The sequence below is a fragment of the Brassica napus genome, chromosome C7 (assembly GCF_020379485.1).
Source record: "Brassica napus cultivar Da-Ae chromosome C7, Da-Ae, whole genome shotgun sequence".
NCBI lineage: Eukaryota > Viridiplantae > Streptophyta > Magnoliopsida > Brassicales > Brassicaceae > Brassica > Brassica napus.
The window spans coordinates 15286822-15310123 of NC_063450.1; the positions used below are offsets into that span (position 1 = coordinate 15286822).

The 23302-nt window shown below is 39.4% G+C and overlaps 1 protein-coding gene and 1 pseudogene across 3 annotated transcripts; one reads left to right on the forward strand and one right to left on the reverse strand.

Moving 5' to 3' along the window:
• The first annotated feature begins 976 nt into the window (after positions 1-976).
• On the forward strand, positions 977-7329 carry LOC125590441 (annotated as a pseudogene).
• Positions 7330-8068: 739 nt separating this feature from the next.
• On the reverse strand, positions 8069-11734 carry LOC106434820 (phosphatidylinositol/phosphatidylcholine transfer protein SFH9-like). 3 transcript variants are annotated; one of them, XR_007326495.1, is made up of 15 exons: positions 11478-11734; positions 11289-11341; positions 10895-11210; positions 10729-10828; positions 10381-10647; positions 10225-10302; positions 9985-10136; positions 9809-9908; positions 9640-9726; positions 9507-9551; positions 9321-9393; positions 8867-9243; positions 8700-8774; positions 8467-8595; positions 8069-8365 (listed from the first exon to the last, which is right to left on the reverse strand). XR_007326495.1 is itself a non-coding variant. In XM_048763588.1 (14 exons), exons 2-14 carry the CDS (start codon positions 11293-11295, stop codon positions 8545-8547), a joined length of 1752 nt encoding a protein of 583 aa, XP_048619545.1. In that variant the 5' UTR covers positions 11296-11341; positions 11478-11734; the 3' UTR covers positions 8462-8544. The 3 variants fall into 3 exon arrangements, 1 of the variants encoding a protein (XP_048619545.1); XR_007326494.1 differs by having other exon boundaries at positions 9483-9551; XM_048763588.1 differs by lacking the exon at positions 8069-8365 and having other exon boundaries at positions 8462-8595; positions 9483-9551.
• Positions 11735-23302: the final 11568 nt, after the last annotated feature.

The window sequence follows — 23302 nt, forward strand, 5'->3', positions numbered from 1 at the left end:
ACCACAACGGGGACAATGGTTGTCGCATTTCATATGACGATGATTCAGATTACTTGTGTTACCGCTAACTGTCCAGATAGTGTTTGCCAAATGAGATGTCTTATTTTTGGAGGGGCTTTTATTTTCCAAGTAAAGGTCTGGAGCTTTGTAATAATTGGTTCTTGTGCCTCCAATGTTTCCTCGTTAAGCAAGTTAGTTGCCACCCAATAATCTGACTTGACAGTGAACATCCCATTCTTCGTATAACTCCAACAATATCCATCTCGGTGATAATCTTGGCTTATGGCCAGCGATTGGATCAATGGGATGTCATCCTGATGGACATAGCTTTCCAACATCTCAGCACTCCATCTCTTCGGGGTTCCAATCATCAGACCACTTACTGGCATCATTGGATGAAGTACCAGTGCAATCGGCCTAGCTGGTCTCGCCGATATCGTTGGGATCCAAAGATCTTCCCAAATCCTAATTTCATTACTGGGGTGTACCTTTTGTCCGATTCCAAACGTTATTAAAGGCTTTGCAGCCATTATACTCTTCCACCCATATGAGGGATTGTTCACAACATTTAGTCGCAACGGCGAGCTACATCGGAAATACCATCCGCTCAGAACTCTTGCCAGTAAAGAATCTCTAGATCATAAGTTAAATGAGCTAATCGTGATCTAATATATAAAAAAAATTATAAAATAAAATATGAAAATAAAATTTATAGTATTATTCGAAATTAAATATTAAAAAATCCAAAACACTTATATTAAATACTAAATAAAACTAACACCTAAAATAAATTAAATTAAATTAAACACTTATATTTTATATATTTTAATTTTAGAAGATAAAGATGATGAATATAAAAATAATAATTAATAAGATTTAGTTTAACATTTTAATTTTAAAAGATAAATATGATAAGTATAGAAATTATCTTCTTTTTAAATAAGAAAATTAGAAGTTAGTCAAATATATATATATATATATATATATATATATATATATTGTAAATATAAAAATGAACAAGCACATGAGCCAGCTCATGTTTACTATAGATCGTTCATATAACTCGTGATCTAATTTAAGCTTGATCATTAAACTCATTTATTAAATGAGCCTAAAAAATAGTGATCGTGGTCATGAAAAAACGAGCTGAGCTGAGATAGCTCATGAGCTATAGCTCATTTTGACACCCCTACCTAAAATACCATAAAACAAGATTCATTCGGTATTTATGTCGGGTTCAGATTCATTTTTATCAGATCGGTTTGGTTCAAATTTTCAGGTTCGGTTTATTTTCTCATCCCATCTTTTCTTAAAATCTCACCTTCTCTTGTTTACCTAAAGCTTTGGATCTAAGTTTTCTGTTTCTTTCAAACCTTTCGAACTCATCATGAATAGAGGAGAAAACTCAGATTCCAATATCCCAATTGATCTCATCATGGAGATACTCTCGAGATTGCCAGGCAAATGAATCGCTAGGTTTTCTTGCGTGTCGAAGCCATGGGGGTCCATGCTTTCCCGTCCATATTTCAAAGATTTGTTTTCCACCAGATCTTCGGTTCGGCCACGTCTCTTATTCTTGGTCAAAGAGATGGTTATGATTTGTGTTTATTCTCCTCGCCTCAGCCTCATAATCCATATGAAAGGTCGTCGTCGTCATCTCTTATAGTAACAGCCGACTTTCTCATGAAGTTACCTAAACACTTGTCGTCTAGTTACGAAAGGCATGCCTTTGGTTTGTTCCTGTTACGTGTGTACTACGAGAAGATGGTTATATGTAACCCTAGCACAGGCCAGTTGGCTCTTTTACCCGACGAAGAGGAGCTGATCAGTTCGACAATCTATTTATTGTTTGATCCGGTTGACAAACAGGTTAAGGTATTGTCCCTTAAATCTTACAAGCTATCTCTAATATTGACACTAGGAACTGGAGACGACTTGTGGAGGGAGATCTATTGTCCCTTAAACAATTTGTCTACGTATGATTTGCCTGAAGGGATATGCATCAATGGGGTTTTGTATTACTTTGCTAGAAGAATATATGAAAGTTCTTATCTCATAGTTTGCTTGATGTTAGGTCTGAGATATTCAAGTTTATATACAAGGATTTCTTCGAACGAGAAAGAAAAACATATAGAGAATTTATTCGTGATAGGGATAGAACTAAAATGATAAACTATAAAGGTAAACTAGGGGTGATTACTCTAAAGTATGATTATAACCCTTGGGATTGGGATCCTAATAACTCCAAGGATAGAAGTTGTCAAGGAATAATCAAGTTTCCTATTCTGTACATAATTAATCACATTAATGATTCTCTGTAATAAGTGTGATTAGGGAAAACCCTATGTGAGCTCTGTATATATACTTGTGCTCTCTGTTAATGAAAAACATATTCACTCAATACCTATTTATATGGTATCAGAGCAAGGCTTCTGATTTTTTTCTATCGCCTCCCCCCTTCTTCTCTAATCTCTTCTCCCTACAACTCTTCTCATCTCTCTCATGGCAAACTCAGAAAACTCTCAAAACCCGACTGTTGCAACTGTCTCTCAAACCTCAAACACGATGTCTCTCAATTCAAATAATCTTGTCAACATAAACATGACAAACGTAACCAAAACTTCCTCCTCCAACTATCTAATGTGGAGTAGGAAGGTTCACGCCCTCGTTGACGGCTACGATCTCGCCTCCTTTCTCGATGGATCTGCCGTAAAATCGCCCCCTACAATCACCGTAGCGGACACAGTCTCTGCAAATCCTGCATATGCGATCTGGAAACGTCAGGACAAGCTCCTCTATAGCGCCCTTCTCGGTGCCATTGTTGTCACAATTCAGCCTCTCCTCTCTCGTGCAACAACGACAGCTGAGATCTGGGAAACCTTGGCCTCTACTTACGCCAAGCCAAGCAGGGGTCATGTCAAGCAGATCCTTAATCAACTGAAGACCTGGTCAAAAGGTACACACTCCATTTATGAATACGTCCAAGGACTCACCACCCGCTTTGACCAGCTCGCTCTCCTTGGAAAAATCATTGATTATGAGGATCAAATCGACTATGTTCTTCAAGGTCTCCCGGAGGAGTACAAGTCGCTTGTTGATCAGACAGAGAGCCGTGATACGCCGCCCTCCATAACCGAACTTCATGAAAAGCTCATTAATCATGAAGCAAAGATCCAGACCGCATCCAACACCTCCTCGCTCACACCTCTTCCCATCACTGCGAACTACACCAACAATCGCAACAAACCTTACACCGCAAGAGGAAATCAGAAACAGAGTCAGCCATGGTCAAACAACCGCAACTATGATCAGAACCGCAGTCATGATCAGAACCGGAGCTCGCGTCCTTACCTTGGCAGATGTCAGCTCTGTGGGACGCAAGGTCACTCTGCAAGACGTTGCCCTCAACTCCAAACGGGTTCATCATTATACCATGGACTGCTGCCAACACCACAGACGCCAACAGCTAGCTGGAACCCTTGCGCTAATGTTGCGACTGCCTCTCCTTGGATCCTTGACTCCGGTGCCACACACCACATCACGTCGGACCTTGCAAACTTATCTCTCCACCAACCCTACAATGGTGGTGAGGAAGTGGTCATTGGCGATGGCTCCGCTCTCCCCATCACCAACACCGGTTCAACTTTTCTTCTCTCTGTCTCTAAACCGTTGTCTCTTAAGAATGTTCTTTGTGTTCCTGACATTCATAAGAATCTTGTTTCCGTATACAAACTCTGCAACACTAATCAAGTCTCGGTTGAATTTTTCTCGGCTTCCTTTCAGGTGAAGGATCTCAGCTCGGGGGCCCGTTACTCCAAGGCCGTACTAGGGAGGAGCTTTACGAGTGGCCAATACAGAAAACAGCAGCGAGTTACTTTGCAACTCCAACAGTGAAAACGTCGGTTAATGCTTGGCTCTCAAGGCTCGGACATCCCTCCTTACCCATCCTAAAAACCATTGTATCCAATTTCTCTTTACCGCTTTCTGATTCTTTATAAAAACCGTTGTCTTGCATTGATTGTTTCTCAAACAAAAGTAAAAAACTAGCCTTTTCTCAAACATCAATCTTCTCCTCAAAACCACTTCAATACCTCTTTACCGATTTATGGATATCACCCATACCATCCATTGACCAATTCAAATATTATCTTGTGATTGTTGATCACTACACCTGGTTCTACCCTCTCAAACTCAAATCCCATGTCAAAGACACCTTTATCCGATTCAAAGCTCTCACCGAAAACAAATTCAACACCAAAATCGGTACCCTCTTCTCCGATAATGGTGGAGAATTCAAAGCCTTACGAAATTTCCTATCCCTCTCCGGCATAACCCACCTTACTTCCCCTCCCCATACCACGGAACACAACGGACTGGCTGAGCGTCGACATCGGTACATTGTCGAAACCGGTCTCGCCTTACTTCATCACGCAAACCTCCCAAACACATATTGGTCCTATGCCTTCTCCCCAGCCGTATACCTTATAAACCGTTTACCAACTCATGTTCTAAACCTCTCATCGCCCTATGCCTCACTCTTTCGAACTCCCCCAAACTACACGGAACTAAAGATTTTGGGCTGCCTATGTTTCCCATGGCTTCGCCCATATCGGTCCAACAAACTTGAAACCCGCTCAATCCCATGCATATTTCTCGGCTATTCCCTAACTCAGAGTGCTTTTCTCTGTCTTGAACCACTCTCAGGACGTATATATGTCTCGCGACATATTCGTTTTGATGAGACCCAATTCCCTTTCCAAGCCTTAACCAAACCCAAACCTGATCCCACTGTCAACATCGAGCCTTGGAAACCACTAGCAACAATCATACCGACTTCTTCACCTCCACTCGTAGACTCCTCCGCGGCGCCCCTAGGCTCAAATCATCACCACAATCACCGGAACCTGAGCAGTAGACAGCGAACATCACACCACAGTCAGAGACACAACAACGGTCCAGTCCCTCCCCAGCTCAACAAACGTCTACACCTACTGAGCAACAACATGACGTCAATCTCTCTCCAGCTCCTGCTACTCCTTCCCCTCTGCAGTAACCAGTCCACCCTTGACTGCTACAACCTCTGACAGCAGAGCACCATCACCAGCATCACCATCTCCTGCACCAGAACCGCCGGTCATTGCCAACAACCACCCAATGCAGACTCGTGAAAAGCTAGGCATCATCAAGACAAACACTTGCTATGGAATGACGACATCAAAATACTCCATGACTGAACCACGGACTGTCAAACAAGCTCTTTCCGATGACATATGCCGTGATTCTATGTCAGACGAGTTCAATGCGCAAGTGCAGAATCGCACATGGTCTCCTGTACCCCGAGCTCCACATCAAAATATTGTCGATACAAAATGTATTTATAAATATAAATACGCTGCTGATGGTACTGTTCTCCGACCTAAATCCAGGCTTGTCGCGAAGGGATACAACCAGCGCAAAGGCATCGACTACACTGAAACTTTCAGTCCAGTGATCAAGTCATCCACCATCCGCCTCATCCTTGACGTTGCTATCACAATAGACTGGCCGATCAAGCAGCTCGATGTGAACAACGCATCTCTTCAAGGGACTCTTACTGAAGAAGTCCACATCTCCCAGCCAGAAGGTTTTATCGACGCCAATTACCCCAATCATGTATGTCGTCTCCACAAAGCCCTCTATGGACTGAAGCAGGCTCCGCGAGCATGGTACCAGGAAATCCGCAACTATCTCCTCTCGCTAGGCTTCGTCAACTCCCTCGCAGACTCATCTCTCTTCATCCTCAAGCACGGGTCTCACCTGACGTATATTCTTGTCTACGTCGACGATGTCATCGTCACTGGGAGTAACTGTTGCTACATTCAGCAGACTCTAGATGCCTTCGCCTCCCGGTTCTCCATCAAAGACCCGGAGGACCTTCACTACTTTCTCGGTCTTGAAGCTCACCAAACACCACAGGGTCTACACTTCACTCAGCGACGATACATCCTGGATCTTCTCACCCGCTGCAACATGCTGGATGCAAAACCAGTTACCACCCCTATGGCAACATCTACCAAGCTCTCGCTCAACTCAGGAACGCCTCTATCAGACCCGACAACTTACAGGGTGACCGTTGGCAGCCTTCAGTATCTCGCGCTTACACGGCCAGACATCTCCTACGCCGTTAATCGCCTCTCACAGTACATGCACCGACCAACGTCTGAGCACTGGCAGGCTGTAAAACGACTCCTTCGGTACCTTGCTGGAACGTCCTCTCATGGGATTTTCTTTCACCGACGCAACAACAACAATCTTCACGGCTTCTTAGACGCCGATTGGGCCGGTGATCCAGATGACTATGTCTCCACACAAGCATACATCGTCTATCTCGGTAAAAACCTCATCTCTTGGCCCTCGAAGAAACAAAAAGGTGTGGCTCGCTCCTCAACTGAAGCAGAGTACCGATCAGTTGCTAATACATCTGCTGAGGTTCGATGGTTATGTTCACTCCTTGATGAACTTGGTATTACTGTTCAGTCACCTCCAGTCATATATTGTGACAACGTGGCCACAACGTATCTATGTGCAAACCCCATCTTCCACTTTCGGATGAAACATCTTGCCCTCGACTACCACTTCATCAGAAACGAAATCACCTCCGGGCAATTGCGAGTAGCTCATGTCTCAAACAAAGATCAACTAGCTGATGCTTTGACCAAACCTCTATCTCGAGCTCCATTCACAACTCTTTCTTCCAAAATTGGAGTCTTCAAGAACCCTCTATCTTGAGGGGGGATGTCAAGGAATAATCAAGTTTCCTATTCTGTACATAATCAATCACGTTAATGATTCTCTGTAATAAGTGTGATTAGGAAAAACCCTACGTGAGCTCTGTATATATACTTGTGCTCTCTGTTAATGAAAGACATATTCACTCAATACCTATTTATAGAAGGTGTGCCCTTAAATTGTGTATGTCAGTTCTAAGGGATGCTGATGACCCAAACTCGGAATGGGTCGGAACATGTCTACACTTTTCGGAAGACGAATCAATGCGTTGGCTGCAGTCACGTTTCCACTTTATGGGCGAATCAAATTGTTTCTGGGGTTGTTTCTGTTGTTGGAATGACTGCCACAGGCGACATTGTTTTGTCTATGAAGGATGCATCTAAGCCGTTTTTTGTTTTGTACCTCAACATTGAAAGGAGCACTCTCCAACGAGTTACAGTACTCTCTGTGGACCATGCAGAGGATCTTAACTTTTTTAATATGGAGACGGCATGTGATGTAATGGAACTTCTATATCCACAACGTAAACTCACGAGAGCAGGACATCCAACATCATCTTAATCTCACATGCAAAACAGGTTTGAGGGCATTAAAACAAATTTGATTATAATCAGCTTTTTTTTCTTTTAGATGATGAGTTTTACATGATTGCTTCTTAAGTTGGATAAAAGCTCTATATATTTACATAAAAGGTTGTAAACAATCAAGTTGGAAAATAAATTCTACTTTGATAATTTTTAAGTTTTTATTCAAAGCGGCAATTAGCCTGAAGTTGTTGTCTTCATAACATATACTCTCGATCAGTCTATTGTTTTACGACACTTCTTATTGAAAGGTTTCGTGTAATTAAGCTTATCACATTTTACAAAATGGGGTTTGGCATGTATATTTTTGCAAGTGCTTTTGAGCTTCGTAAACAAAATTAGAATAGTTAGCTAATGGATGTTTATCTATTTTGAAACACATTAAAACACATATGGGTTGGTATTTGGCGGACTCTCTGGAACAAGCAAAAAGTAGTTGGTGGTTTCCATGTTCCAGCAAAAGACTTTCTTCTCAAAGTATCTTTGTTTCCTGAACTTCCTCCTACTCTTGACTAATTGCAGCAGTTGGAGAAGGTGTTTGGAGCTCAACACATGAGATGGTATGAGCTAAATGTTGAGAACCGTATTCCTGTCTTTTGGTGGTTTAGGTTTTAAGATTAGCTGCTATTGATCTACTGATGAGTGTATTCTGTAACTACTGATCAGCCTAACATTTGATTTGGTAGGATTGCAATTTTTTATATAGAGTACACAAATACAACAACGTCAGTTTTTACTAACTTTAGATTCATACCGTTCGATCTAAACAACATTATAAATATTGTTTCTTTCTATCTACCATAAAATGTAATTGTATTTGTAAATTGTAATGGTTCCCAACCAATAAATGGATTATATACTATACTAATAACAATGATGTGCATTAGAATCGTTATGGAAAAAAAAGTATAATTCCAGTTATAGCTCAGTAAGAAACTGGTACACAATTGTAAGCTTTTCCCTCTTCAGTTTCCCTCTCCATTACCATTTTTGTTACTTTATAGTAAACCCATCTGGAGACCAAAGAAAAACAAAACAAAAAAAGAAACAAAAGTTCCACGTGAGCAAGCAAACAAAACATATATACATTTGGTTGGAGTAAGATGTCTCTCACCTGTACTATGGTTGGAATGTGAAGTAGTAGTAGCTTAGGAAGACTTCGGATATGAGATTCAGAGATATATATATATATCTATTCAACTTGGAAATTTCTGCAGTGTCTTGGCCAGCACGATCGCATTCCCTGCGTTTAACAAAGAAGAAGAATGTTTTCATATATTTTGATGCACACACACAGAGATCACAAGTGTTGTTCACATTGGAGAAGAAGATTAAGTAAGCCTTTACCATTGAGGTGCTCTCTTTCAGGCTCTCAAAAGACTCTGCAAGTTCAAGTTGTTTTGACGCGGTCAAAAGGAGCGCCTGTCACAACATTTTTAAAACCTTTATTACACCTAATGCTTCTTGAAACAAAAGTGTTTTCTTTTTGGGGACAGAGAAAATGGGGTCTCTACCTTCTTTGTCTTCTGTAGATCTTGCTCAATGCCTTTGATGCGGTCTAATGAATCACGAAGTATGTCTTCTTTCTCCTGAGGAATGTTTGTCGGTTTGTCAAACAAAACTGTGACCATGCTCTCCAGATTCTGCAACCTTTGCCAACATGGATGGAGAGACTCTCTTCGCTGCAGCAACTGAGTAGGAGGAGGAGGAGAATCCAAAACCGGTGGTCTCAATTGGTTCTCTGGTTTCTTATTTACAAGTCTTCCCAAGATCCGGAACATGAGACATAGAGATGCAACAAGTTGGAAGATAAAACGAGCCAACGAGCTTGCAACTTTCTGAAGAGACTTCTTCAAGCTCCTTTCTTCTGTCAGATTACTAGACAACTGATCTGCAGAAAGATATTATAAGGATCTTATCTAAAAAAATAGTTGATGAAATGAGAAGAAAAAGTTGCTTTCACCCTACTTGTTGAATCAGACTGTACAATTCTCCCAGTACCAACTGCTTCAAGTTGATGGCTTAGCTGAGCACTTGTGTCCTGGAAACATAATATATACCCAGTAATCATCCATTGACAATGTTAGACCATGATAAGGAGCACCAGAGTATGTATATATGTAAACTAACATGTTCAAAATGCGATTCTCTCACCCTAACTTGTCCTCCATCAGGTAACGATATTTCTGTATTCACATGCTGCAGCAAGAAATGTGGAAGATGACATTAATACATAAGGTATCAAGAGCCAATCACTGTTACAAGTTGATTAGAACTAAAGACTCACCGGTAATGCAAATAGTTTAGCTACTTCCCCATTCTCCGGGAGCTCTATTTCTTTTATTTTGTACGTTGCATCTCTCAAGCGCACAAGCTACACAAAGTAGTACCATATAAGGCTATTCAAGAGATACCGGTGTCTACACATAACAGTTGAGCTAAAAAAGGGATCTTACTTTCATTATCTCAGGATCATTCCAAGGACCTTTGTTGAATCTCATACATCCACCTTCATTTGCACACGAACAGTTTCCACCAAGAAAATCAGGAAGCTCACTGTGTTAAAGAGAAACTATCTCTATCAGCCTCCAAACAAGCAAGCAAAATTGGATTATTCAGTAGAAATTCTCACCCTGGATCTATAATCTCAAGAAGGTGACTTCGATCTTTGTTTTTTAATACATGTATCTTAGAAGAGGTTTTAGGGTCGAGAAAGCCTTTCACTGTGCTCCAAATTATAGAGAATCCGTTTCCAGCATTAACGATGTACATCTGATTCAATGTCTGTCTTCAATAAACCAAACCAATGTTAGTCTTCTTCAACAATCCAAAAACTCACATAAAAAGTTCACACTACACTACACCCACCCACCTCAGGATAGTTGTCCCCATCGATTTTCTGCATACGCATCACAAGGTCCTGAGCTAGTTTTCTCAACTTCATCCAGCTCTGCACCGAAAGGAGAAGCTTTTATAAAAGAAAACTTCAAAATACAAAAGGAATAATGATGAAAAGGCAGGTACCAACCACTCCTTGCACATCTATTATGGTTGTTGAAGAATTGATATGTCTCTTTGCAGCGATAGAACAAGCTGGGAACTTCTCAGAGAAAGTCTTTTCGAAACCTTGTACATGATATCTCAAGAAACGCTCCAATGAAGTAACTTTCATTAGCTTGCCTGGGTCAACTTTACCAAGACGTTCGATGTAGACAGGCCTGCCTCCTCTGTCTACACCATGGTAGCCATGTGGATAGTACTGTTGTACTTCTTCGTACTCCTCATACACAAAATCCTGAAAAAGGATGATTGCTTTTGACAGTTAGTAACACAGCCAAGAAAAAAGAAAAAAAACCCATGTGGAAAGATTCTTCACCTGCATTATTGTATCAACTCCATTATCTTTCCTCCATTTTAGCATCTCTTCCCACATATGAACAGTTTTGTCACGATCAAACCTCCTCGCTTTCAAGAATCTAAAAAACATCAACTTGATCAATGCCAAATCTAACCTTAAGACAATCTGAACACTGTTTTATTACCTCAGCATGGTATGATAATCATCATGTCTAGGTGGAAGCAAGTCAAGAGAAACCAAAGCTTCTCTAAACGCATTCACTGCTTTCTCCTCTTCTGCATCTCTCACATCCTCAATGACAATAGCTGCGTACTGATCAGCTACACGCTTCCCTCGTTTCCTCAAGCTATGAGTCAGTTTGGTCGAAGCTCTGATAGCTTTCTTCTTCAAGGATCTAGAACCACGAGCTCTTGGAAGAATCTTCTCATCCTCTGAGTTGTCAATAATGTCTTTACTCTTTCCCTTATCAGTTTCTGGAACCGAAAGGATCTCACCCAAAGCTGTCAGATCAAAAAAAACAAAACTTTATAGAAAACCCAATCAGATTTTTGCTAAATCATAGCTGACCAATCAATCACCTGGCATTTGCAGAGAGAGTCAAACCCAGAAGCTTCAAATCAGATGCCTGAATCTATAAACCAATCAAAACCCAGAAAGCAAATCAGATCAAGAAACGAGAATCATGATCATATTAATTAATAATAGATCCAAAAAAATCAAAACCCAGAAATGAAATCGCTAACATTATATAAATTCACGATCTTTACCTAATATGCGATCTCCCGAAATCGCAGAGTAAAGATTTAGGTAAAGAATAAAAAAACGATCTCTCTCTCTCTCTAGAAACGTAGCTTTCAGATTACGAAGTCAAAATCTCTTTATATGCACGACGAAATACATATGCATATACGTAGCCCTGAGAAAGAAGACGAAGCGTCGTTTTTAAACAAACATTAATGCAGAGAAGAGGAGGAAGACGACGATGAAGCGAGAGAGAGAGAAAGAGCTACATGTCGGTTTTGTCCGCCATTTTTATAGCCTTAACCTGTTTTGCTTAGTCGGTAAGATATGAAATTAAACCGGAAACGAACCGATACTTGAACCGGGTCAACCTTTGTGTTTTTAGTCAATGCTTTGGTAATTGCAGTTATTACGTTACGGTTAGTCAAAGAAAAAGTGTTGAGTTAACTTGTCTGTTTGGTTGGTGTACCGGTGGTTACGGTCCGCGTAGGCGCTAAGCTAACCATGATTTTCTTCGAGTTTACTGTTTGTTATGTCATTTGTAATTTGATTTCATAATTTAAAATAGGTGTGGTGGGCCCACCGACAGAATAGTTTTACTTCACGTTGTGTCCAGTAGGAGGTAGACACGTGGAAACAGCCGACGCAGTTTCTTGTATTCGGTGAGGGAGAAGAGCCACGTAGCTAACTTTAGGTCCAAAAGGAGAGGGACAGGTAGACCACGTGAGTTCATCCATTAATTCATGGACTTTGCATATGAATCAATTTTGTTTTTCTTTGTCAAACTAGTGCACAACTGCACATGAAAAAATAAAAACCCTTTTTGGTAATGTCAAAATATTTTTCGTTTGACATATTGAAAGGGTTAATTTGGCTAATAACCAACATTATATTTTAAATAACTTATATTGCTATATAAATGAGGGAATTATTAAGTTATTAACATTTATGTAATTTTGAAGATATTTTTTTTATATTTTGTATATTTTAAAGTTTTTTATGTTTTAAAGATGATTTTCTCCTCCACCATGTCTCTCTTGTAAAAACGATTTTGGTTGTATATTTTTGTTTGGAGTACGACGGTGGATTTTGAAAGTGGCTTCCGATAGTTGATGATTACGGTAACGAGAAGAGACAATTGAATCAGTACTAACATCTCCATTCTTTCCTTTGTTTCTTTTTTTTGGTGAGTTTTTCTATGTATCTTTTTTTCTTGAATTTTTTAGATTGCGGTCATCTGGTTACGATTCTTCGTCAACAAAGTTTTTTCTTCATTTTTTTGTGGTAACTTTAGCAGTTCTGTCGTTGGAGTTCAGGTATTCATCAGAGTCGATCCTTGTTAAAGTGAGAAGTCAGGGTTCCGAAGTTCGATGATGGATTGATGGTCATTTAGTGGGGTTTTCGGGTTTTACCCCACTCATTCGATCCCATTTCAAGTTTATATAGATTTTGTATTTTTCTATTTTTATTTTATTTTTATATTATGTTTTTATGTTAAAAACAAAAATAATATAAAAATCCTTTTATAAAAAAAGATTCAAAGAATACACAATTTTGTTGACCTCAAAAGATCATTTTATTGCTCAAACATGAGATGTTGTTCTGAGAATCGATCCAAACCAGAATAGAACAACCAACAAAATAAAAATCTCTTTGAAAAACTCTAGCAGTCCAAGCTAAATAATAAGCAATGTCGTCTTGCCCTCGATGAATGTAAGAAATCATGAAGGTATGAAATCTTCTTTGTAGTGCATGTATCTCCTTCAGATTTGTTGAGAAATTCGGCCACGCTTTAAGCTTCCTAATCATGGTAATTAAGTCCTTGCAGTCGGTTCCAAATTAGTTCTAACAAGTAGAATGACGAAAACATATTTTCATTACCCAAGCAAGTGTTTCGAGCTCCAAGTGCAAATGTGACTCTCTTCTTCTTTGGTTTCTTGATAGTTGGATTTGACCTCACATAAATCCAACAATATCCACTGAATTGTGCCAAATAAGTTCAAAACCATCCACCAAACATATATCTTCTGAGCACATGGCTTGTGAATCAATATTAACGGGTGATTGTGTAACAGTCGACACCGCTTAATTTGCTGAATACCAGGCTTGGCATTGATCTTCTGCATGTTTGATTATCTCTAGAGAGTCTATGTCAATTCCTATAAATAATTTATCAGTCCTTGCTTTTCAAAAATACCAGATTATCAAAGGATAAAGATCTTTATCCAGTGACTGATCTTTAATACTGTTTTTCCTCCAAAATATATAATATATATTTGTGTAAATGCTTGAAACTAGGAAAATATTGGTACTGGAAGGTGTGGCTGATAGAGTTCATGCTTAGCTGATTCATCTGGTTCCTCATATTTAGGGCAACAATTGTAACATCGCGTATGACGACGTGTTCGAATTCTTGCTAGAGTTACATGTCTTGTTACCAGCTGCAATATAAAATGACACATATTTTGTGGAGCATTAATTTTCTAAACTAAGGCTTGAATCTTAGTGATGTTGGGTTCCAAGTAGATTAAGTCTGTTTCTTGATGTAGGATGTTTCGAGCGACCAAATATCGTGCCTTAACAATATACATGTCATTCTTTGTTAAGGTCCAACAATAGTTATCTCTGCGAGTTGTTTGGCTTATGGGTAATGTGATAACCCGCCCTTCGGGATAAAATGGTCGAGAGAGCAAAAGTCAGAATCGGGAGCGAAGCATTTGGGAGTCTAAGCATCAGGAGGAATGTTTAGTTTTGATCACATAAAACTTGACATGATTCGAAGAAAAGAGAAGATTGGTCGAGCATCAACTTGGTGGTCGAATCGCGAACGATAAGGATCGATCGGGAAGTTTTAAAGTACGAGGTGGTCGAAGAATTCAACGTGAGTGAACTATGAGTCGAATAAGCTGCTCGGCCATAGTTAGAAGATGTCTTAGATTGATCAGACGGACGTTTTGTAAGCATAAAATTTTTGGAAGTATGATGTTTCAGAAGCTTGACGGTTTAGAAACACGAAGTTTCTTAACCACAAAGTAATCCGCAAAACTTCGTATCAGCGGAATATTAATTCAGAGAAATCATAAGTCGTAAGCAGGACGGGATTTAAGCAGGACAGGAAGTAAGCACGAGGGGATCGAAGCATGACGGGAAAACCTGAAATCGGGCAAAAACCCTAATCTCAGTATGATGAAATTTTCCGAGGAAGCTGGAGACTCGGGAAATATTTTTCAACAAGGTCAGAAATATTTTGGAGTCTACTAAAAATATTTAGCTCATCAGAACGGGAGCGGAAAAATATTTGGGATTGATCGCGGGTCAAAAATATGCCTGCAGGGTCAAAATCGCGTGAACCGACCAAGAAGCTCGAGGTATCTCTATGCATATGGCCAGGACGTTCTGTCTAGCATCTCAGGATCTGAGTGTCAACAAAAGGACGAGGTGTAGACGTGCATGGGTGCTAAAGCAGCTTGACAAGCAGTAGCTCGAGGTGTCGCAGTATTTGCGAACTGCACATGCAGACCGAAATGCAGAGGGCGGTGTGTCGCAACACATGAAGGCTGTGCATGCTGAGAGACATGTGGACGTGAGTGTGTCTCCCTGCATGTGTCTGAGACATGCCTCACGACATGTGTGTGCCCGTGTGTCGCCGCACATGTAACCGGAAGCATGCGGGCTGACACACGAGCGCTCGTGTGGCTCGATGTTACTCGCTAAAGATATCTATAAATACCTACGACACCAACTTCATTTCTCCACATCCAGACCTGTCCAAAGCAACATAAAAACATGAGAGAAAGAGTAGAAATAGAAAGCAAGAGATTCCGAGCTGTTAGGAGAGTTTAGAGAGTTTCCGTGGACCGAAATTATGCCGGGAAGTTCTGAAATACTATCCAGAAGCTAGAGGAGGCTCTGTCCGACTTCTGATCAGTCCAGCCCAGTACAATCAAGACATTGACATTGGGTTTTGGCTAAGCACTCTCCGATCAACCAGCTGTTTACCGGCCTAGAACACTGTGAGTTGGTTTGTTTGAGTTCCACCTGGAACTTAAGGAAGATCGAGTATTCATATAGAGTAGAATGCTCACACTGTTGCAGGATAGAGTCCTTAGGGTTATTTATTAAACTGGACTCAGTTTAGCACATGCTAGGCTGAGATGAAATGGAATTAAGACTGAGATAATAACCTGACTAGGACTAAGATGATCGATTATAGTTGAATTGAGTTAAGGATGAGATGCATGTCTTGATTGCTTACTACTTGGTTGATTAGTTATGGATTAGACATGCCTTAGTGATGATTGCTTGGTAGTGATTATTGTTTGTGCAGGGATTGTGGTAATGTTGTTGTTAAGGGTATCTTTGGCCATATAGGCCGATCTCCTAGTTGTGATGTTGATACCACGGGTCCTATGCCATATAGGCTGGACTACGTGTATTAGTGGATAGTGTCGTAGACTCCTAATATTGTTTAGTTGTGGATTGGAGTCTCATCCTGTAGGTCTTTCCTAGGGATGGTTTGTGTCGAGTGTGTGTTATGATGACGCAGGTGCGAAACCCGCCCATGCTAGGCATGTTTGGGGTGGCCTAGTGTTTCCTCGCCCTCGTATTGAGCGGGTTCAAGGAAACTCATTATTTGCTAGATCGAGAAGACTCAGATAGACTGGTCATGGCCTATGGCTGAGTATTACACGACGGTGTAATTTCCGACAGTGACCCGAAGGAACTGTGGGCTGTCGCGCGGTGACCCGAAGGTACTATGGGCCGCGGTCGGTTGAACGTTCCTTCTTCCGGCCTTTGTGGTAGGGTGATAGGATATTGCCGATGTAGAGAGGAGGAACACGAAGTCACCAAGGCCCGAGTTAGAGTGTTGTGTCGTGTTGAGATAGTCTTATTGCGTTGGGGGTTGTGGAACCCTCGAGTTAGTGTTGGCACCGAGATACGTTGTTGTCTTGGATCGAGTCTTGATTGTTAGACTTGTTAGGGATCCGTTTTAGTAGTTGGCCGTATGGCCAAGGATTGTTATTATTAGATTAAGGTTGAGCATACCTTAGTCGGTGTGTTTTTGGATTAGCCTTAAGCTTTGTTTATTGCGCTTAGGCTAGATTGATTGTTATTTTGGGTTTTCTGGGCTAGCTACTATGTTTTGGATAGAGGTAGCCAGCTCACTAAGTGACCTTATGTTGCTCACACAACTCTCGTTGTCCTTTTTGCAGGAGATCAGGTTGTAGAGGATTGGGCGCATAGGCCACTGGAGTAGATTTGCAGTGCATTTGGCTATGGTTTGATTCTTAAAATGTTTTATGTTTCCGTTGCGTTTTATTTGGGTTGGGATCCCTAAAATGTTTAAATGTTCTTAAAAGAATTAGATGTGAACTTAAAAATGAACGGGTCCAAAATGATATTGGTTTAGTCCGAACCAACACAACGTTTTAGGTCTTTGTACGGGTTGAAAAGCCTTAGGCCTCGATCGAACGGAACCGTTAACTTCGGGTAAGGGTTGCAAAGCCTTCAGCCTTGAGTTAGAGGGACGTGTTAGTGGACGAACTGGTCTTGGTTGCGGATTAAGTTATGTGACTTTGACTGGATTGTTCCTAGCCCGTCATGTAGCGCTTCCGGATTGGGTTGGACGGCCAGTCATTTTCTTGTTTGATTGTTGGCTGGCCGGTTGGCCATTCATCTCCAACCCTTAGTGTGGGTCGTCCGTCGGTCATGTTTTTATTTGATTGTTGGCTGGTGTATCGACCCATGCCTAGGACGGTTGGGGGTATTACAGGTAAATTCTAATTAAAGGGTTTTCTTCCGGGTGAACCAAGTCTTCAAGCATCTTCACATTCCATTCCTTTGATACATTGTTGATGAAACCACTAACATGCAGTCTCGGATGAACTATTGGAACTCTAGGCATGGTTGTTCTCGCCGGTGTAGTCGGAATCCACAGATCCTCTCAAGCATTAAACTCATAACATGAATGGATCTTTTGTTTAATTTCCAGTGTTAATAAAGGTCTCGAAGCTTAAAGGCTTGTCCATACATATGAATGTGTATTGTAGAACTTGCTCGCAAGACGAGCTAAGCCTATTATATTTTTTACGCAAAACCCTGGGTAACTTCCCTAACTATTTTGCCAACAAAGACAGATTAAACTCGTGAATCATACAGAATTTTGGGCCACCCTCCTCTCTTGGCAAGCATAATTTCTCCCATATAGTGTAGACCTTTTTAAGAGGATTTGAACTCCACCAAAAACGTGCAATGACACTAGATAATTTCTCAAAAATGTCTAAAAGCAGCAAGAAGCTCGTCATAACATAGGTTGAGAGTGCATAAGCAATTGTTTAATGAGAATCTTCTTTCCGCTTTTTGACAGCCATTTTGCTGACCATCCATTAATTTGGTGATGGAGCTTATCCTTCAAGAAGGAAAAAAATTTACATTTGGATCCACTAATATTTTCTGATATTCCAATGTATGTACCAATTTCTCCCTCATTTTGTCTTCCTAAAGCATTTTTTATCATCTGTTTCACGTTTACTGGCACTCTTTTACCTAAGAGTAAAGAGAACATATTAAATTGATGCATTCACCTGAAGCTTTTCCATATTTACTTATTACTTTCATTACTTCTTCACATTCATGGGGTTTCATTTTACAAAAGAAAAGTGATATCGCTCGAATTATCCTATGTGATTTGTACTCTCTCAAATAAGAGGTTGAGTTGTAGTAGTTAGGGATCGAATCCACAAAGAACTGGAGCACACAAAAGATCAATTTATAATTTAGCTAGGTCAGTTATTGAAATAGTAAATTGTAGTGGTGAACAAGGCAATTGTTCGGTTGATTGGTTTTGAGGTTTTGTAATTAATATGAGAAAGCGTTAGACTTAGGATTTCTATTCAGGTAATCATGATTATAATATTATAGAAGGTAGAGTAGTTTATTGGATATTCTAGAACTCAAACAAAGCAATAAACTATCAATTTTCGTTTGTTTAGAATGATTATTGTCTGGATCTCAGATCTCAACTGTCGTTTGTTGATCTGGAGAAAGTGTTGATCGATGCTATCAATGGATATTCGATCGATACACCTTTCAGAACGTCGATCGATACACCTTTCAGAACGTCGATCGATACACCTATGTGTTTGTTGATCGATGTTCCTTCTAACAAGCTTTACTGAGCGGATTTGACTACGTTCACTAGGTTTCCTAGATCAACTTCCGTTTGTTTCTAGCAATCCTAGCAAAATATGAATTATTTCAGGTAACAGACCAGGCTTCCGCTTGTGCCTAATTATCCTAATATCAGGGTTCTAGTTAGCTACTCTAGAACACAAGCAATAAGAGCAATTCAAGTGATGGATATCACAAACAACTCAGCAATCTATATTTGGGGCTAATTCTTCATAATCCTATTTAAACACTAAACCTAACAAAGATGAACTAGTCAGACATAGCAAAGCAATTCATAGCAAATAACATAAAGAAATTCATAAATAGATCAAGGTTAGAAATACTGGAGTTCCAATACAAATCTCTGAAGGAGTCTTGGATCTTCTCTCCAAATCTACTAAAAACCTTTGCTGTGTAAAACTAGACAGTAGGAAAAAGTTTAGAAAGCGTGTGTTGCCTAGAACAATGACAGAGCACATAAATATTATGTTAAAAGTCAGCCAGAGGTATTTCTGTAAATATGTCTTGACTTAGGTTTTAAGCCGGCTGAGCTTTGCGCACTTCGATGTCGATTGATGTCATAGAGTGTACATCGATCTATGGTGAACTCTGAATGTCGACCTCAAACTTTTTTGATGGTCAGCTTCGAGCTTCTTCTCATTTTATCTTCAAAATGCACCAAAATCATCATTTTTTTACAAATCATCTCTGAACCTGTAAAAGTGCTAAAAGGACTCCAAAACATAATGGCTAGTTCCTAAAACACCTATATATCATGGCTAAAAGTGGGTAAAATCCATGGTATATCAAAAATGCTATCATCAGCGAAAAGAATGTGTGAAATCGGAGGACTATCCAAGTTATCTTCCCATGAACTTTCGCATTATTAAGAAGACTAACGAGCGCTTTTGTATATATAATAAAGTTGAAAGAAGACAAATGATCTCCTTGGTGCAGTACCCTATGTGGGATAATATTACATTTTGGTTGATCATTCATAAGAATCATATAACTCACTGAAGTAATACATCTCATAATCCAAATTAATCTAGGTTTCCAAGAAACCCATCTTTCGCATTATTGCTCGAATAACTTCTGATTTTATCATTCGTAGGCTTTACTCATAGCAATTTTGATTGCCATCATCTTATTCTTACCTAAAGGCTTCGTTATAAGCGCATGAAATATTTTTGAACAATCATTATGTTGTCAATAACCGGTCTCTCAGCAACAAAGACTGATTGAGATTCTTATATTTGTTATGGATGGACTTGCTTCATTTCCTGGCATAAGATCTTAGAGATTATATTATAGCTTACATTAGAGCATTTCCAATGATTACCCTCATTTTTCACTCAAAATGAATTAAACTCAAAATGAGTTTACATTTTGCTCCAATGATTCCTCTCATTTTTCTCTTCAAAAAAAATAATTTCAAACAATGATGTTATTACTACGTATTATTAATTGTAAAATAATGGTTATTATCTTTTAAAACTTGTACATTTTATCCAAATATGTTGTTAGTTTATTCATTGTTTTACCAACACATGATTTTATTTTATTTAAAGTATTGATAATATTTTAAAGTATAAAACAAATATTGAGTTTTTAAGATATATAAAAAATTTATACAAAAGTTTAAAGACTAATTTATAAATAAAAAAGCTTAGCACAAAATGAGAGAAAACATTAAAAATGAGGAAAAATCTTCCCCAATTGTTCATCATTTTTTGCTCAAAATGATGCACCACTGGAGAAGATTTTTCCTCTTTTTATTTTATTTTATTTTTTCACAATGAAGCACCATTGGAGATGGTCTTACATATATTGATCGGGCATAATTGTGTCATCTAAGTGGGCTTATCTTTTTCAGAATGAGACAAATGGTAAGACCAAGTGCCATAATGCCTTCAAAAGGAAAATAATTAACCATAAAAGTTAAATCATTCTTCACTATATCTCAAAAGCTTCTGATAAAAGAGAGTTATCATCCGGTCTGGTCCATTAGTTTTATCTGGGTGTATCGCAAATATGGCTAATTTCACTTCCCCTTCAGTAACTGGAGCCTTTAGATGATATTTTATCAAAAATGTGATAGTCGTAGAGACATCTGCTTGGGCTTCATCTATTTCATCCGGATTGGATGATTCAAATATGCTTCTAAATAGCTGGTAGCAATGGCTACCAGAAAATCTTCATCCTGTAGCAAATTATCTGTTTTTTTTTCATCAGCTGTTTAATCATATTTTCACCCTTCTCTACTTTGTCAATATCATCTAAGTACATAGCTTCCACTTTTTCTTGAAGTTCGTCCATTTATTTCTTTGAGTTCATATCATTTTGTCATTTCCGTTGACTCAAAGCACGGCGACAATTTGAAATATAAAGCATTATATTTGCATAAGAGAGAAGATCTGACGAATTCCGACTCTCCAAAATCATCTACCTTATTTCCTCACGATCTAACCAGCACTTATCAAATTTGAATTTTTTCCTTGTCTTTATTGATTTAACAAGGATATTAGCTAGAAGCGGACGATGATTCAATGCCCACATGCAAAGGTATTGAACAAATGAATGAGGAAACTTCTCATACCAGTCTTTGTTTCAAACATCACGATCCAAACGACATTTGACTGCCGTCCTTCCTCGTTTTCCAACCTATGACATCATATTTCGAGTAAATGGAAATTCCAGCATTCCATAGTCATTATCAGAGTGTCACCTACCTCTTCTTTTTCATTATGCCATATAATTTTATTATAATCTACATGAACCATGGTTGAGATCGTGTAGTGGGAAAACGCGTAAAACGTTCCCACACTAGCTCTTGACGTTCTAAAATAGGTCACCATAAACAAATCATAAAAAAAATTATTCAATCAGTGACTGCTTTAACGTTAATCATGATGTTATTTGAAAATAAAAAAATTATTTGAAACTCATCCAGAAAAAAATAAAGCTAGACATTTGCCCTAGCCAAATGGTTCAATGGTAAACAAACTATTAAATCCTAAATCGGTCGAATGTTTTGCAACAACAGCTTCCCATTCTTCGTTTCAGAAAAGAAAACAAGTCATAGCAATGCTTGTAACACATCTTCATGAAGCGTCAAACTATGACAGATTCAAAATAAAGAATAACTTATAAGACAACTTTTAAAAAATACTAAACATATTCAAAATAAAGTAAGTCTCTTGCTGCTCTTTGATCTCGCGCTTCGTTTCGGACATATCACAGGTCCTGGTTTAAGGTTTTTAACCGGTGGTGCTACGTGCGCAAGGGCTTCTTCCCGGTGATGTTTCTGGTGCTACTGGTTCAACGGTGAGGTTATCGAGGTGGAGAATCACATAGCAGCTGGATTTTTGAGTTGGGAGAGGATCGTTTTTCAACCTATTGATCTTCTCCGTTTCATTTTTCCGTCGTTGTTGAAGATGATTGGTTTGATTTTGATTGGGCCGTTGATCTTTGCCGGTTTCTGGTCGGAAATTATTCTTCTATGGGGTTTAGGTTTTTCGGTATCCTTCGGTGTCGTAGTGGTCCAGTCCTTCTTTTCGGTGGTTAGGTGAGCTCTGCTGGTCTCCTTGGCCAACAGAGGCGAGTCGTGAGCTTAGGTGTGCATGAGGAGATGACGCCTAGCTCTGTTCAGATTAGTGTGGGTGTGGCTAGCTGTTATATTCACCTGTTCAGGTGGATCTCGACAGTCGTCTATGGTGGTCAGGGGCATCTTTCCACGCTACATCACCTCAGTCCTTTTGAACACGGTTGCATATCAGTTCATCCAAATGTTTAAGGCGTCGGCTTTCATTGCGGATTTGAGTCTTGGTTCTTACTTGGTTTAACCTAGCTCCCAATGACACGGGTCTGGATTCTTACAGCAGAGTCCTCGACTTCTGGTTCATGGTGGTCAAAAATGTGGAGGCGATTCTCGGGGGTCATTGATCGCCTCTGTGTCAAACATTTGGTCATGTTCACTTGCCGTAAAGTTCGCTTGATCTTTTTGCGGTAGTGTGTTATGACTTAATTTGCAGGTGATTGGAGACAACCTGATATAGTGGTGATGGTGAAATCAACTCGCTTTTGCATGGTTCGTGGCGAAATATAAGTGTGTACAGCTCGGTTCCTTGGAGCTCTTCTCGGTAAGAGTAATTTGAAACCTCCACTTCTATTTCCATCAAGCGACAATGAATGGTTACAAACTTCGAGGAGTTCAACGGGAGCTAAATACACCAAAGATGACTAAAAAAATCCCTGCATCCGAGGAAACGAGGAGAACTTCACTTTCCCGAGACCATCGTCGATGGTGAGAAAGACAACTGATTCCTAAAGATGTTTAAAGTTGATTAGCGAAACGTGCTGAGTTTAGTGGATGGAGAAGCTAGGAATGAAATTCACTGATTAGAGAAATTTTGTTCAAATCGTAATTGTAACCGGGTCTAAATTCCCGTATTTCAGTTTGAATAAAATTTAAATTTTAAAAAATTCTAACTATAATATCACTATTTGGATTCTTCGAGAAACTAAAACATACGGCAAAGTCTAAAACCAAAAATTGAAAAAAAAACTTAAAAGCCAAAAATCAAAAATATGAAAACACCTAAGCTTTTCGTAAGAAATAGAATTCAAAATTGACGTGAAAATAGAGCTTTTTAGAACATGCATGCCATTTGACCCAAAA

Excerpts from the sequence above, each read along its gene's own strand:
- LOC106434820 (XM_048763588.1), bottom strand. Across the intron at positions 10,829-10,894 it reads GATTATCATACCATGCTGAG|ATTCTTGAAAGCGAGGAGGT; the intron begins GTAATAAAACAG and ends GATGTTTTTTAG. Across the intron at positions 9,727-9,808 it reads ATGATCCTGAGATAATGAAA|CTTGTGCGCTTGAGAGATGC; the intron begins GTAAGATCCCTT and ends TACTTTGTGTAG.